Genomic DNA, 14,086 nt, shown 5'->3' with positions numbered 1-14,086 from the left:
TAATTAAGCTCACACAATATTTATTAACTTCCTAAAATCCAGGAAAAAAAAAAAAAAAAAAGATCTAAATTCTGAAACACATCCAGCCCACAGGTTTTGGATAAAAGATCGTGGACCTACATTACCTTTGGAGCCTGAACAATTTCTATGTGCCTAAAATGAACGGCATCTTCTTAAAGAACCACAAGCAAATAACACTCTGTACCTAGAGCAGAGAACTGTAGGATGAAGAAAACTGTACTCAGTACAGTTAGGAGGGCCCTGTACACCCAGTTTGTTCCTTTCAAACAAAATCCATTCATGATATTTTACGTACATGTCCTATCAGTCAGAATTTTCCAGCTCTAAATCCTAAGGCTTGCTTAAACAAAGCCTATTCTCTTAACTTAGATCATAAATAAGTGATTAATGCTCTTTGGGGGCATTAATGTGGTCCTGAATCATGCAAACCAAATCATCACAGAACTTTGAGCTAGAAGAGACCCTTGAGAACTAAACTATTACTCTTTCCCTTCCAAACTATTTTATCATCCATAAATTTACTCTCCCCAATGAGGTAAGAATAACCTGCTCTAACTTGTCCTTAGACTCTGTCTATAGGAACACCCTGTAGGTGAATGTGAATAAACTGGGTGGGGTACACCGACAGACTTGGGATCTAAAAGGACGGCTTGAATCTCACACAATAAATCTACACGCCTGGCAAACGTCTCCGTTCATACTTTAGAAAATAACAAGAATTTCCCAGTCCGGAATGAAGAAACACTCATCTAGTACATGTTTTGTTTTGTTTTGTTTTGTTTTAAAAAAAGGCCTAGTTATCTTAATGGACTCAATGAGTCAACATCATAATGTGGCTGCCAAGAACGCTACTGTGATTAGGAACCCACTACATCAACAGCAGTGCAGCATCCAGAAGGAACGAGGTAACTGCCCTCCGTACCGCAAGCTAGTCAGGACACATCTGCAGTATTGTGTTCAGCTCCACACTTTGAGAGAGATGCAGGAAGACTGAAAAAGTCCCAGAAGAGGGGTGACCAGGACAGTGGGGAAATCCAACACCATGTCACGTAAAGAACAGCTGAGGGAGCTGAAGCTAGGTGCTCCAGACTCGGAGAGCACGGGGTCACATCCCAAAGTCCTGAAGAACAGTCCTGGCACAGAGGGAGCGGACTTGTGCATGGCCCCACAGGGCACAGCCACGGCCAGTCGGTGTTAACAGCAGAGAGAGATTTCAGCTAACTCTTGGAAGTATTTCTTAAAATGTGGGGCCACGCTAGGAGGTAGTGGTGTCTAGCCCTAAAGGCCCGTAGCTTTAAGAATCAAACATTTGTCATCACCTTAGTCCCTTCTGGTAACTACCGTTTTCTGGCATCACAGCCCCTCCCTCAACTCTTCCTAAATGCCTGCCCAGCCAACCAATCAGCCAAATGTTTTGCCAAGCCTGTGGGAGGAAAGTGCCTGTTTGCTGGGCAATTAGTTTCAGTTTGCAGATCAGGTCCTTATAAACAAAAGAGGGCCCTAATTGAGGGGCAGGAAAGAGCTCTCAGGTAGGCCTCTATGAAAGAAATCCTTCTTAAGTCAAAGAGCGGCTAGAAGACCCATCCAGGCCATAATGTATCATCAAGGGCATTCAGTCCTCACAGAACACTAAAATAAACACCCAGCACAACCCCATCTTCCCAGATGCCAGGGGAGCCAACTCTGCAAGGCAAACGAGGTCTCTCAGGATCAGCCAGACGCGTGTACCGTTGGAAGCAGACTGGACCCCGTGCCCAGATCAAAAGGCCAGCCCCGATCGTGTCACACCCTAAACCTACAGCCACCTGTCGACAGGCCCACAGAGCTCAGGTCAGCCGCTGAGGACCAGACGCAGGCAGCCCACCGAGAATTCACACACACGGCAAGTATGAGCTGTGTCGGAGCGAAGACACAGGAGAGCCACCGACGCTGGACAGCCTTCTAGAGCCTTCTAACTTTCACCACCAAGGACCACGACAGACATAGGTACCCGCTAGTCCACGGAGCCCGACTAAAGCCTGAACAGCTCAGACGGCCCGTATCGACGAATCCAGCTTTACTCCACGTGCAGTTGGGTCCTTCAAAACTTCAGCTGAAGGACTGGAGAACACGTCCGTGATGGACTTAACAAGAACACACTCTTCTCTGGGCTTTTTAAAGCAAATCCCAGAAGCAATCTAAGTGTCTGTACGTAAGGGATTGGCTTTTAAAAATCACATTATTTTTATACCGAAAAATGTGACTGTCAAGATGAATAAGGTAGATCTTAAGTACGGACATGGGGGGGGCAAAAAGTTCACAATATATAGGTAAGCGCATACAGCAAGCTGTAAAATGGTACGTGTAGAATTATTTTGAGCTTTTATAACTATTTTTAAAAACCCTCTGTGTATGTATGTTCATATACGCCCAGAAAAATGTCTGAAAAGAGATCAAACTGTTAACAGTAGTAACCTCTAGGGACTGACAGGAATTAGGAAGCGGTAAAGGAGTGACTTTCACTTTTTCCTTTGTAGACTTCTGGTTGGTTGTATTGTTTGGAAGTAAAGGTCTGTGATTTAAAAACAACTATACAAAAATCATAAAGGTAAAACACCATCAAGTACGCAGACTTATTTATCATATAGTAATCATTCAAAATAAGTGATCTTGCTACTAACTGCTACTGTGTGCTTCAAACTAGAAAATCTAATTCATCCTTTTTCTATTATATTTTACTGCAACAACAACAAAATTATCACATTACTATTAAGTCTCTAAAAAAAAAAACAAACAAAAACAAAAAGAAAACAAAAAACAAAAAAAACAAAGAACAACAAAAACTGTAGTCTTTAGGGATCCCTGGGTGGCGCAGCGGTTTGGTGCCTGCCTTTGGCCCAGGGCGTGATCCTGGAGACCCGGGATCGAATCCCACGTCGGGCTCCCAGTGCATGGAGCCTGCTTCTCCCTCTGCCTGTGTCTCTGCCTCTCTCTCTCTCTCTCTCTCTCTCTCTGTGTGTGTGTGACTATCATAAATAAATAAAAATTTTAAAAAAACAACTGTAGTCTTTAGAATAACACACACGTGGTGCTTGCTCTGCGCGGGGAACTGTTCTAAGCACCATAAATGTATTAACTTAGTTCATCTTGCAGCAATCCTGCGAAGTACGGACTATCATTGTCTTGGTCTCGCAGCTGAAGAGGGGTTCGGTGACCTGCCCAAGATCACACGGTTAATAAGGGGCAGAGCCAGGACTCAAACCAGAGTCCACACTCGGAGCCACTGCGCCTCCGTCTCTTAGGAAGATGTCAATCTCTCTACACCAAAGCCAAAAAAGGTCACAGTCAAAATCCGGCCAGTTCATATACTCCTTCCAGCTACAAGAGACGCAAACTTAGCTTTCTATGGTCGGATGATCTACATTCCTACCGATGTCAACGCCAAGCTCCGACCCAGGACTCAGGACGGTGTTGAGACTCACGATCATGCGGGCAAAGTCTCTACAAATTCAAGGATGGTCCAAAGTGCAGCCTGACCCTGCAAGCGCACGGCCGGGTCTGGGGTCAGGTCAGAGACCCGCCAGCCGGGTCCAGCCCGGGTCCAGCCCGGCCGCAGCGTGGGCCCATCTGCGCGCCCTGACGGGCCGAGGAGTCCCGGAGCTCCCGCCTGAGGCCTGACGGGCGGCGTCGACCCGCTGGTTCCGGGCCCGCTTCCGCGGAAGGGAGGCGAGGACAGGAGTTGTCTGGGGCTTTGCTTCCATCAGCAGGAAGAGGGGCCCGGAGGCAGACTCGGGCCGCGACCCCGACCCCGACCCCGACCCCGACCCGACCTCCGGGCTGGGCCCTCACGGGTGGGGCGGGCGCCGCCGCTCGGTCTGCCCCACGCGGGCCTGCACGTCGCGGCGCGGGAAGGGTCTGCCGGTCCCCCGTGCGCCCAGGTACACGCCCGTCCGCGGGCCGCCGAGCACACGGATCACGCGGGCTTTCTTCCCCCCTTCCCTGGCCTCGAGCGGCCCTCCCGGCGCACGCCCAGCCCGTGGCCCACCTGCGGGGGCGCCTGCACAGGTGCGCGGGGGGGGGGGGGGGGGGGGGACCCTGGGCCGGAGCCGCCGCCTCCAACTTCCCGAGCGGCCGGGCCGAGTTTGCAGCCGCCGGGAGCGGCCGGGGGCGGGGAGCCGCGTCTCCGCAGGCGCCCGGGGGGGGGGGGGGGCGGCTGGGGGGGACTCACCTGGGGGCGCGGCGGCAGGTGCGGCAGGTGCGGCAGGTGCGGCGGGGGCGGGGGGCGCCCCGGGGGCGGCGGGCGGGAGGTCGGCGGGCGGCGGGCCCGTCGCGGTCGGGGTCGCGGTCGGGGTCGGGGTCGCGGTCGCGGTCGCGGTCGCGGTCGGGGTCGCGGCCGAGGTCGGGGTCGGGGTCGCGGCCGAGGTCGGGGTCGGAGCCGGGGTCGCGGCCGGGGCTGGAGTCGGGGTCGCGGCCGGGGTCGCGGCCGAGGTCGGAGCCGGAGCCGGAGCCGGGGCTGCAGCCGGGGTCGGGGTCGGCGTCGGGGCCGGCGTCGGGGCCGGGGCGCGGGGCGGCGGCCGGGGCGTGGGCGGGGCGGCGCCGGGGTCTGGGCCGGGGCCGGGGTCTGGGCCGGGGTCGGGGTCGGGGTCCGCGGGGGCCGCGGCGGCGCGCGGCGAGGGGGGCGGGGGCGGGGGCGGCGGGGAGGCGGGGCGGCCGGGCGAGCTCCCCGGCCCCGGGCCCCGCGCCGCGTCCACCTGCCCCGCGGCCCGCCCCGCGCCGCCCGGGCCGGTCCCCGCCGAGACGGAGGCGGCGGCGGCGGCGGCGGCGGCGGCGCAGCAGAGCAGGGCGACGGCGCGCAGGCCCGGCAGGCTCCTCATGGCGCGCGGGGCTCCGCCGTGCGTTCACGCGGTCGTGGCGTCGGCCGCTCGGGCATCCCGCCGTCCCCGCGCCCGCACCCGCGCCCGCGCCCGCACCCGCACCCGGGCCGCCGCCGCCGCGCGCATCGCCTCCTCCCTCTGACAGGCGGCCGGCCCCGCGGGCGGCCCCAGCGCGCAGGCAGCGCCCGGCCCCGCGCGCACGGCCCGCCCCCCGCGACGGGCGGCCGCGCCGGCCAATGGGCGCCCGCGCCGGCCCACGTGACGCGCCCGGGCCCCGCCCCCGGGCGGCCCCGCGGGCCAATGGGCGGGCGGGCGGCGGGGGGCGGGGCCGGGCGGGCGGGGGGCGGTGCGGGCGCGTCTGCGGCCCCGGCTCGGGCGGCCGCGGCTTTGTCTGCCCGGGGAGCGGGGAGCGGGGAGCGGGGAGCGGGCGCGGGGCGCGGGCGGCGGCGGAGCAGACAAAGGACGCGCCCCGCGCGGCGGCCCGAGCTGCTGCTGCCCCGGGGCGAGGTCGGCTCCGGGCGCCCCCGCCCTGCTCGACAATGGGGCGCGGGGGGGGGCGGGGAAACTGAGGCCGCGGGCCGACACCTGCCGCGGGGGACCCGCCCCGGGGCTCCGGCGGCCCGAGCGCAGCGGCTGCCCGGGGCGCGGGGGGCGCCTGCCGGGCGGGGCTCGTCGCGCGCGGCCTGGGGCGTGTGTCCGGCGGCGGGAGGGCGCGGAGGGCGCGCGGTGGCCGCAGGCGGGGCCGAGGGGCGTCGGGGTCGGCTCCCGCCATCCCCGGAGGGGCCCGGCCGAGGCGCTGCGCGCGGTGGGGCAGGTGCAGATGCGCGTCCCGCCTGCAGTTCTCCGGGGCGCAGGTGCACAGGCCCGTCCCCCCCCCCGCCCCTTCCCGGCCGCCCGGACCCCGCCCCGGACCCACACTCCCGGGAGCCCCCCGGACCCTGCGGTTAACCCCCTGCCCCCCCCCCCCCCCCGCCCACCGCCCTTTGTCCGTGGATCAGCCTCTCCCTGAAAGGACCAAGGAAGGTTCTCAGGAACAGGTAAAGGCGGTAACCGGGGCTGCCCACCGGCCTCCCCCTCCCGCAGGCGCGATCGGCCCGGCCCCGGCACCAGAACCCGCCACGGGGGCGTCTGTCTCCCGGGCTGTTCCCTCCGTCCCCGGGGACCCCCCCCCACCGGCTGTTCCCTCCGTCCCCGGCCCCCCCCCCCCCCCCCGGCTGTTCCCTCCGTCCCCGGCCCCCCCCCCCCCCGGCTGTTCCCTCCGTCCCCGCCCCCCCCCCCCCCCCCCCGGCTGTTCCCTCCGTCCCCGGGGACCCCCCCCCCGGCTGTTCCCTCCGTCCCCGTGGCGGGAAGAGCCCATCGCGAACCCTGAGAGTCCGGCAGGGCTGGCCCAGGGCTGGGCCGGACGTGAGGCCCCGGAGGGAATCTCTTGCCTTCCTGAGTCTCGGTTTCCTCATCTATAAAGTGGGGTCAATAGATTCTGCCTCGCTGGGCTCAGCCGAGAACGGGGCAGCTGTTTTCCCGGCCTGGTGGACAGGAGGCGCCCCCCAGGGCGGGCTGATCTTTCCTTTATCCCAGGGCTAACCGGGAGCCTGTGGGCTGGAGGACACAACAGAACCTCTGCGTCGGCCTCCCCACCAGGTGACATGGCCTGACAGCGCCCTGCCAGCTGTGCAGTGATAGCCCAGAAGCGCTGGGCCGGCCCTAAGATGCGCCAGATCAGAGACTCCCGGGCAGCAGGGGGAAGAGCTGGTGCAGCTTCTTTGCCTGCAGATTCACAGAAAGAGACGGCAAGTCCTTAACCAGAGTGATCCCGGCCAGCACTCTGCCCGGACAGGGACTGGCCCAGGAAGTTGAATTATTTTGAAAGACAGTTTAGGTCTATGACTGACCATTCTTTCAACATTTAATTCTTTAAATTGTTTGCTCTGCCTCTAAATCACAAGATAACTTGTTTTTTTTAATCTCTTAGGAGTAAAGGATGCCTGGGGGGGCCCAGTCGGTTAAGCATCTGCCTTTGGCTCAGGTCATGATCCTGGAGTGAGTCCCAGGATCAAGTCCCAAGTCTGGCTCCCTGCTTGGCAGGGAGTCTGCTTCTCCCTCTGCCTCTCTCTCTCTCTCTCTCTCTCTCTCTCTCAAATAAATAAATAAAATCTTTTAGAAAAAATTAACATCTTATTAATGATACTTTATGTTTAACAATCAGAAACACACAGGGATCCCTGGGAGGCGCAGCGGTTTGGCGCCTGCCTTTGGCCCAGGGCACGATCCTGGAGTCCTGGGATTGAATCCCACATCAGGCTCCCTGCATGGAGCCTGCTTCTCCCTCTGCCTGTGTCTCTGCCTCTCTCTCTCTCTCTCTCTCTCTCTGTCTCTCTTTCTCTCTCTGTGTGACTATCATAAATAAATAAAAATTAAAAAAAGAAAACAATCAGAAACACTAGGGGCACCTGGGTGGCTCAGTCGGTTAAGCGGCTGCCTTCAGCTCAGATCATGATACCAGGGTCCTGGGACGAAGCCCCACGTCATCATTGGGCTCCCTGCTCAGCAGAGTCTGCTTCTTCCTCTCCCTCTGCCCGCCTCCCCTTTCAGGCTCTCTCCTACTCTCTCTCTCTCTCAAATAAAATTTAAAAATCAGAAACACCTTACATACCCACTATCAAAGGTATTATTATGTCTGTTCAATTTCATCATATAAAGTCATTACGAGGGTGGCTCTGAAGACAATATAGTAAACAGTCATAAGAGCCCATTGAGCTCTTACTGTGTGCTAGACGCTACACCAAGAGCTACACGTGAAATGTTTTGTTTAATCCTAAAAAGAACCCCAGGAAGAAGGCACTATTATTATCCTTATTTTACAGATAAGGAAACTAGGGCACAGACAGGTTAAGCCCAAAGATACTTAGCAAGGGATAGAGCCTCAGAAATCAAGCTGAGGCTGGCAGCTATCGTAGCTCCCTTAACAACTGTGCTGTAAAGGGAAAATGATTGTGATATAATGTTAAGAAGAAAAGAGGGGGGGAAATTATAGCTCTGACTCTGTGTGTAATAGAACGTTGGCTGGCACTTTCCCTGCTGCTCCAGAACTGTGGCTAAGACCCAGGGCTCTCAGGGGAGCTGTCAACCCACCCATGACCTATGGGGCCACTAGACCTGATAATGAGGGGGCCGCGGAACGGCAGGGGTCAGAGAGGACTCGTCAGAGCAGAGGAGCAGCATGAGCTTTCTCCTGTAGGCAATGCGGACGCTATAAAGTGCCCTATCGGATTCCTTTTGTGTACCCAGTACTTAGCACCGTGTCACACACACAGGATGGCTCAGGAATTGTTTGAGGAGGGGCGCCCGGGTGGTGCAGTGCGTTGGGCGACTCAACTCTTGGTTTCAGCTCAGGTTGTGGTCTTGGGGTCATGGGATCGAACCCTAGGTCCGGCTCTGCACCCAGCACAGACTCCGCTTGAGACTCTCTCCCTCTTCCCCCTCCCCAAAGAAATAAATAAATCTTAAAAAAAAAAAAAAAAAGAAATTGTTTGTTGAACTAAATGGAGCCTCACCAAATGGCAAACACTGTATGAATGCAGTTTTGCATTCATAACGTATTTATTCTCAAAAGGTAGGGCCGTCCCCACACTGCCGACCTCTGAAAGGTGAAGGGATTTGCCCAAGCTCCAGCCAGTCCAAAGCCCAGGCTCTCCTCAAGACTCCACAATCCATTCTCGAGGCCACTATGTGTTGCACATAGTAGGAGGTCAGTGGACATATGCTGAAAAAAAAGGACACATACGTACCACATTTTACCCCCTTATACAAGCAGGATTTAAGAAAAGAGCAGCTTTGAAGAGTATGAAAAGAAGAGAAAGAATAATAAAAAAAATAGATGCGGCTCAGCAAAATAACTTCATCTCCCAGATTCCAATAAAACATGGAAACTTTCCCCTTTCTGTTTCATTGAAACAGCAATGCTGACACGGACAATTTCTAATCCTGCCGGAGCCTGGCCTCCTGTCAGATGTGGCCAAATGCAAGCTCTGGCATCATCTGCAGACAACTTTAGGATTATTGGGGCCGCTGTTAACAAGTCTGCCCAGCAAAGGGCACTAACAGAAAACTCACACGGGGGGGGTACAAATGTCTAAAAAACACGAAATGCTGTATATTCAACTTAAGTAATCAAAGATTTGCAAATTGAAACAATGAGTTACTTTTTTTTTAACCTGAATTTCAGGCAAGAATTTTTAGAAATTGATAATACTTGCTGGTGAGGAAGTGCCTTAAGAGTGTAAAGTGAGGGCACCTGGGCCGTCGAGCCTCTGCCTTCGGCTCAGGCCGTGACCCTGGGGTCCTGGGATCCGGCCCCACCTCGCTCCCTGCCTGCTGCTCCCTCTCCCTCTGCCGCTTCCTGGGCTCGTGCCGTCTGTCTCTCTCTCCCTCAAACAAATAAATAAAACCTGAAAAAAAATAATAATTGCCCAAACTTGGAAGCAGCCACGATGTCCGCCAGTAGGTGAATGGATAAATAAGCTGGGGTGCATCCAGACAATAAAATATTATTCAGTGCTAGGAAAAAAATGAGCTCTCAATCCATGAAAAGATATGACGGAATAGTAAATGCAAAGCAAATCACATTCTATATGATTCCAGGTATGGGATGTTCTGAAAAAGGGAAAACTATGGAGACAGTACGGTATATTATAATGATGGATACGTATCATTACACATTTGTCCAAACCCATAAAATATAACGCTGAGAGTGAACCACCGTGTAAGGTACGGACCTGGGGTGACTACGACGTGTCACTGTAGGTTCATCACTCGTAACAGATGGACCAGTCTGGTGGGGGATGTCGAAAGCTGGGGAGGCTGTGCTTGTGCGGAGGCAGAGCGTATATGGGAAATCTCTGTCTCTTCCTCTCAATTTTTCCCTGAACCTAAAACTGCTCTAAAAATAGTCCTATGAGGGACACCCGGAGGGGGCTCAACGGTTGGGTGTCTGCCTTTGGCCCAGGGCATGACCCTGGGGTCCTGAGATCGAGTCCCGCATCGGGCTCCCTGCAGGGAGCCTGCTTCTCCCTCCGCCTGTGTCTCTGCCCCTCTCTCTCTGTCTCTCATGAATAAATAAATAAAATATTTTTAAAAAATAGAGGATAGGGCGACGCAGTGGCTCAGTCCGGTAAGCGTCTGACTCCATCTCAGCTCAGATCTTGATCTCAGGGTCTGGAGTTCAAGCCCTGCATTGGGCTCCACACTGGGTGTGGAGTCTACTTTTAAAAAAATGTAAAAAAAAAAGGGGGGGGGGGACTGTTTATACTATGATCTCAATTATGTAGGACATATGTAGAAAAGACCAAAAGGAAAAACACCAATATAGGAATAATCTTTGTCTCTGAATGTTTGCATTGTGGGTAAAGGTTTCTTCTCATATTTTCTTGCATTTTCCAAAAACTTTTTAAGATCTTATTTTTCTTTATATTTGTTTATTTATTTGAGGTGGGGAGGGGCAGACGGAGGGATGATCCCAAGCAGACTCCACGCTCAGTGCAGAGCTGATACGGGGCTCAGTCTCATGACCTTGAGATCAACACCTGAGCCAGAGTCAAGAGCCAAACATTGAACTGACTGCGCCACCCAAGCGCCCCTTAAGATTTTATTTTTAAGTGATCTCTATGTCCAAAGTGGGGCTCCGTCCCGACCGCGAGGTCCAGAATCGCCTGCTTTACTGACTGAGGCAGCCAGGTGCCCCTGTGTTTTCCAAATATCCATTTACAACAAACACATGGCCCTTCAGTGGGGAACCACCAACAAGAGAATTCACCTGGCTCTGGGCGTAGGTGGGCCAGCCACATCCCTGACCCGCCTCCGCGGTGTCTCAGGATGGTGAGAGAAAGTCCTGAGTCATAAACTCACATTAAGTGCAAAGCACCTTCCCCAAACAACGAAGCCAAGTGTTGAAGTCCCGCTTCAAAGTCCTTCCAGAAAAAAAAAAAAAAAAAAAAAAAGTCCTTCCAGAAGATGCTAAAAATAAGCTCAGAAATGCATTTGCTGCAGTTCTCGGAGACCTACTGAAGGGCGTCATTCAGAGTGGGCACCAAGTCAAACCCTCGCTCGTCATCAGTGTTGGCCGTAGAGCAAAGAATGTGAGCCACCGGGGGACGAATGGGGCCAAAGCTTCGAAAGTCACTCTTGCCCTTAGATTGCTGGAATCGTGATAAAGGGGATCGCTGACAGGTGCAGAACACAAGCTTTCACTATCATTATCTCACTTGAACCTTGCAGTCACTCTGGAGGGAGGATGGACCAACAGCAGTGGTGATAATATTAGATAGTATGTTGCCGACCAACACTTACCAGCGCAGGCGGTGCTGGCCACTCCGTGTACATTAGCCCTTTTTTAATCCTTATACTGCAAAGTAGGAGTGACCATCTCCACATGGGTCAGCACACCGTCACTTACAGAAGTCAGGTGGCTTGCCCAAGGTCACCAAGCCAATAAATGGAAGAACTAGGGTTTATGGCCATTTGTTTAATCCTCAAGTCCAATGCTCACTGAGCTTCCTCAACTTTGATTATCTTTTACTGCTATTATTAGGAAAGATATCGGTGTGGCATAGAGTTCTGTGTACAACGCGGGCCCTTCTAGCTGTATAACCTTGGACGAGTCGCTTGGCGGCTCTGTTCGCAACTTCCTCCTCTGTAGAATTAGGGCCACAATATCTATCTTATAGGGCTCAAGGTCAAATAAAACCCTGCCTAGGAAGTTGAGCCAAAGTCTGCCCAGAGAAAACATGCAAACAACACTGGGAACACATCTGATTCTCCTGAACCTTTTCTTCTTACATAGTGGGTCGAGTGCAGGAGAGCACAGTGTCTGTGGGGTTCAATATCCAGAGATTCTAGACTCTCAGAGGAGTCTCCTTGACCCGCTTGCACAACCTCACCCTTCTTGAGGACCCCCCCACCCCTTCATTAGAGAGCATACCTGTCATTGGAGTGGGTACCTTGCATCCAGCACTGGCAGAGAGGCAGGAGTGGCCACTTGACTCCTTGGGCCCCCCCGAAAAGTCCAGGCCTTTAGAACTAAGATGCTCTTTGCCGAAGGGCCCTGGCTGGCTCAATTGGGAGAGCATGAGACTCTTTTTTTTTTTCATTTTTTATTTTTTTTGTATTTTATTTTATTTTTTTGAGCATGAGACCCTTTTTTTTTTAATTTTTATTTATTTATGATAGTCACACAGAGAGAGAGAGAGAGAGAGAGAGAGAAAGAGACAGAGACACAGGCAGAGGGAGAAGCAGGCTCCATGCACCGGGAGCCCGACGTGGGATTCGATCCCGGGTCTCCAGGATCGCGCCCTGGGCCAAAGGCAGGCGCTAAACCACTGCGCCGCCCAGGGATCCGAGCATGAGACTCTTGATCTCAGAGTCCTGTGCTTGAGCCTCACGTTGGGTGGAGAGGTTACTTTTGGGAAAAAAAAAAAAAAAAAAAAATATATATATATATATATTTCAGAAAAGTTCAACAAAGCATCTTTAAAAAATATAACATATATTATCATTTATATATATAATATATATTGTATTATATATGTTATATATATGTATTATTTTTTTACATGCTCTTTGTTGAACTTTTCTGAAACAGTTGTGCCGATTTCATGCTGGTTTCTGAGGCCTGGATGTAAGGAAGCTCGGTCCTGGAGGAGCAGACGTTTCACAGGAGCAGCAAGAGCAAATATGAGACGGGAAGGGGCTCAGGAATCAGGCCTGCAACCCTGGCATCCACAGACAATAAGCCAAGATCTAGAGGAGGAAAAGGCCTTTGACGGGCAGGGCCCTCCCTGCACCTTCGTTACAGAGCCGGATCGGATCCACACCCTGTGGCCCTCGGGCCACCATCAGACCACGTCATTCCAGAGGGCAGCTGAGAGGCAGCAGGCACCCCGAGTGTCCTGGCCGGAACCCCAGGGCCCTCCCATCCACGGCACTGCCCTCTGACTCCCGGCCCAGGGCTCTTCATGTCATGAGGGTCTCTGGCCGGGCGCTTTCCTCCCAGAATCACTGAAATGATGCCCTCCTGCCCGCCTTTTATCAACGCTCCGGGCAATAACCGGAGTCTGCCCTCACGCAGCAGCCAGGACCTCAGGAACGGCGAAGCCTTCCAAAGGAGGCCGCGTTGTAAGGGAGCTAGAAACCACGTCTCCCCTCCTTCCCGTCCCCTAAGGTAGACGGGCTCTGGAGAGGGTCCTGGGGGATCCAGCCCGCGCTCAGGCCAGTGGGTCTGAGTCCCTTTCTCAGTCACTGCACCTGCCTTACGATCGCTGGGTGTGTACTGGGTGTGTGCTGGGTGTGTGCACTGGGTGTGTACTGGGTGTGTGCCGGGTGTGTGCTGGGTGTGTGCACTGGGTGTGTACTGGGTGTGTACTGGGTGTGTGCCGGGTGTGTGCCGGGTGTGTGCTGGGTGTGTGCACTGGGTGTGTACTGGGTGTGTGCCGGGTGTGTGCTGGGTGTGTGCACTGGGTGTGTACTGGGTGTGTGCCAGGTGTGTGCTGGGTGTGTGCACTGGGTGTGTGCCGGGTGTGTGCCGGGTGTGTGCTGGGTGTGTGCACTGGGTGTGCGCCGGGTGTGTGCCGGGTGTGTGCACTGGGTGTGTACTGGGTGTGTACTGGGTGTGCGCCGGGTGTGTGCCGGGTGTGTGCCGGGTGTGTACCGGGTGTGTGCCGGGTGTGTGCCGGGTGTGTGCACTGGGTGTGTACCGGGTGTGTACTGGGTGTGCGCCGGGTGTGTGCCGGGTGTGTGCCGGGTGTGTGCTGGGTGTGTGCCGGGTGTGTGCTGGGTGTGTGCACTGGGTGTGTGCCGGGTGTGTGCCGGGTGTGTGCACTGGGTGTGTACTGGGTGTGTGCCGGGTGTGTGCCGGGTGTGTGCACTGGGTGTGTACTGGGTGTGTACTGGGTGTGTGCCGGGTGTGTACCGGGTGTGTGCCGGGTGTGTGCTGGGTGTGTGCACTGGGTGTGTACTGGGTGTGTACTGGGTGTGTGCCGGGTGTGTGCCGGGTGTGTGCCGGGTGTGTGCTGGGTGTGTGCACTGGGTGTGTACTGGGTGTGTGCCGGGTGTGTGCTGGGTGTGTGCACTGGGTGTGTACTGGGTGTGTGCCAGGTGTGTGCTGGGTGTGTGCACTGGGTGTGCGCCGGGTGTGTGCCGGGTGTGTGCACTGGGTGTGTACT

At 55.3% G+C, this 14,086-nt stretch overlaps 1 protein-coding gene and 1 long non-coding RNA gene across 3 annotated transcripts in view; one reads left to right on the top strand and one right to left on the bottom strand.

Moving 5' to 3' along the window:
* MEGF9 (multiple EGF like domains 9) overlaps nt 1-5,009 on the bottom strand; it is a 75,184-nt gene extending 70,175 nt beyond the window's left edge. Inside the window, exon 1 of the mRNA XM_072727510.1 lies at nt 4,229-5,009. Coding sequence (XP_072583611.1) covers nt 4,229-4,874 — 646 coding nt within the window. The 5' untranslated portion in view covers nt 4,875-5,009. The remainder of the gene's footprint in view (nt 1-4,228) is intronic.
* Nucleotides 5,010-5,255: 246 nt separating this feature from the next.
* LOC140594545 (uncharacterized) lies at nt 5,256-7,049 on the top strand. 2 transcript variants are annotated; one of them, XR_011995405.1, is made up of 2 exons: nt 5,256-5,381; nt 6,450-7,049. It is a non-coding gene; the product is annotated as an uncharacterized lncRNA (long non-coding RNA). The 2 variants fall into 2 exon arrangements; XR_011995404.1 differs by lacking the exon at nt 5,256-5,381 and adding an exon at nt 5,388-5,911.
* Nucleotides 7,050-14,086: the final 7,037 nt, after the last annotated feature.

The sequence above is a fragment of the Vulpes vulpes genome, chromosome 12, assembly GCF_048418805.1.
Source record: "Vulpes vulpes isolate BD-2025 chromosome 12, VulVul3, whole genome shotgun sequence".
NCBI classification, from domain to species: Eukaryota; Metazoa; Chordata; class Mammalia; order Carnivora; family Canidae; genus Vulpes; species Vulpes vulpes.
This window is presented reverse-complemented; position numbering and strand designations above follow the sequence as displayed.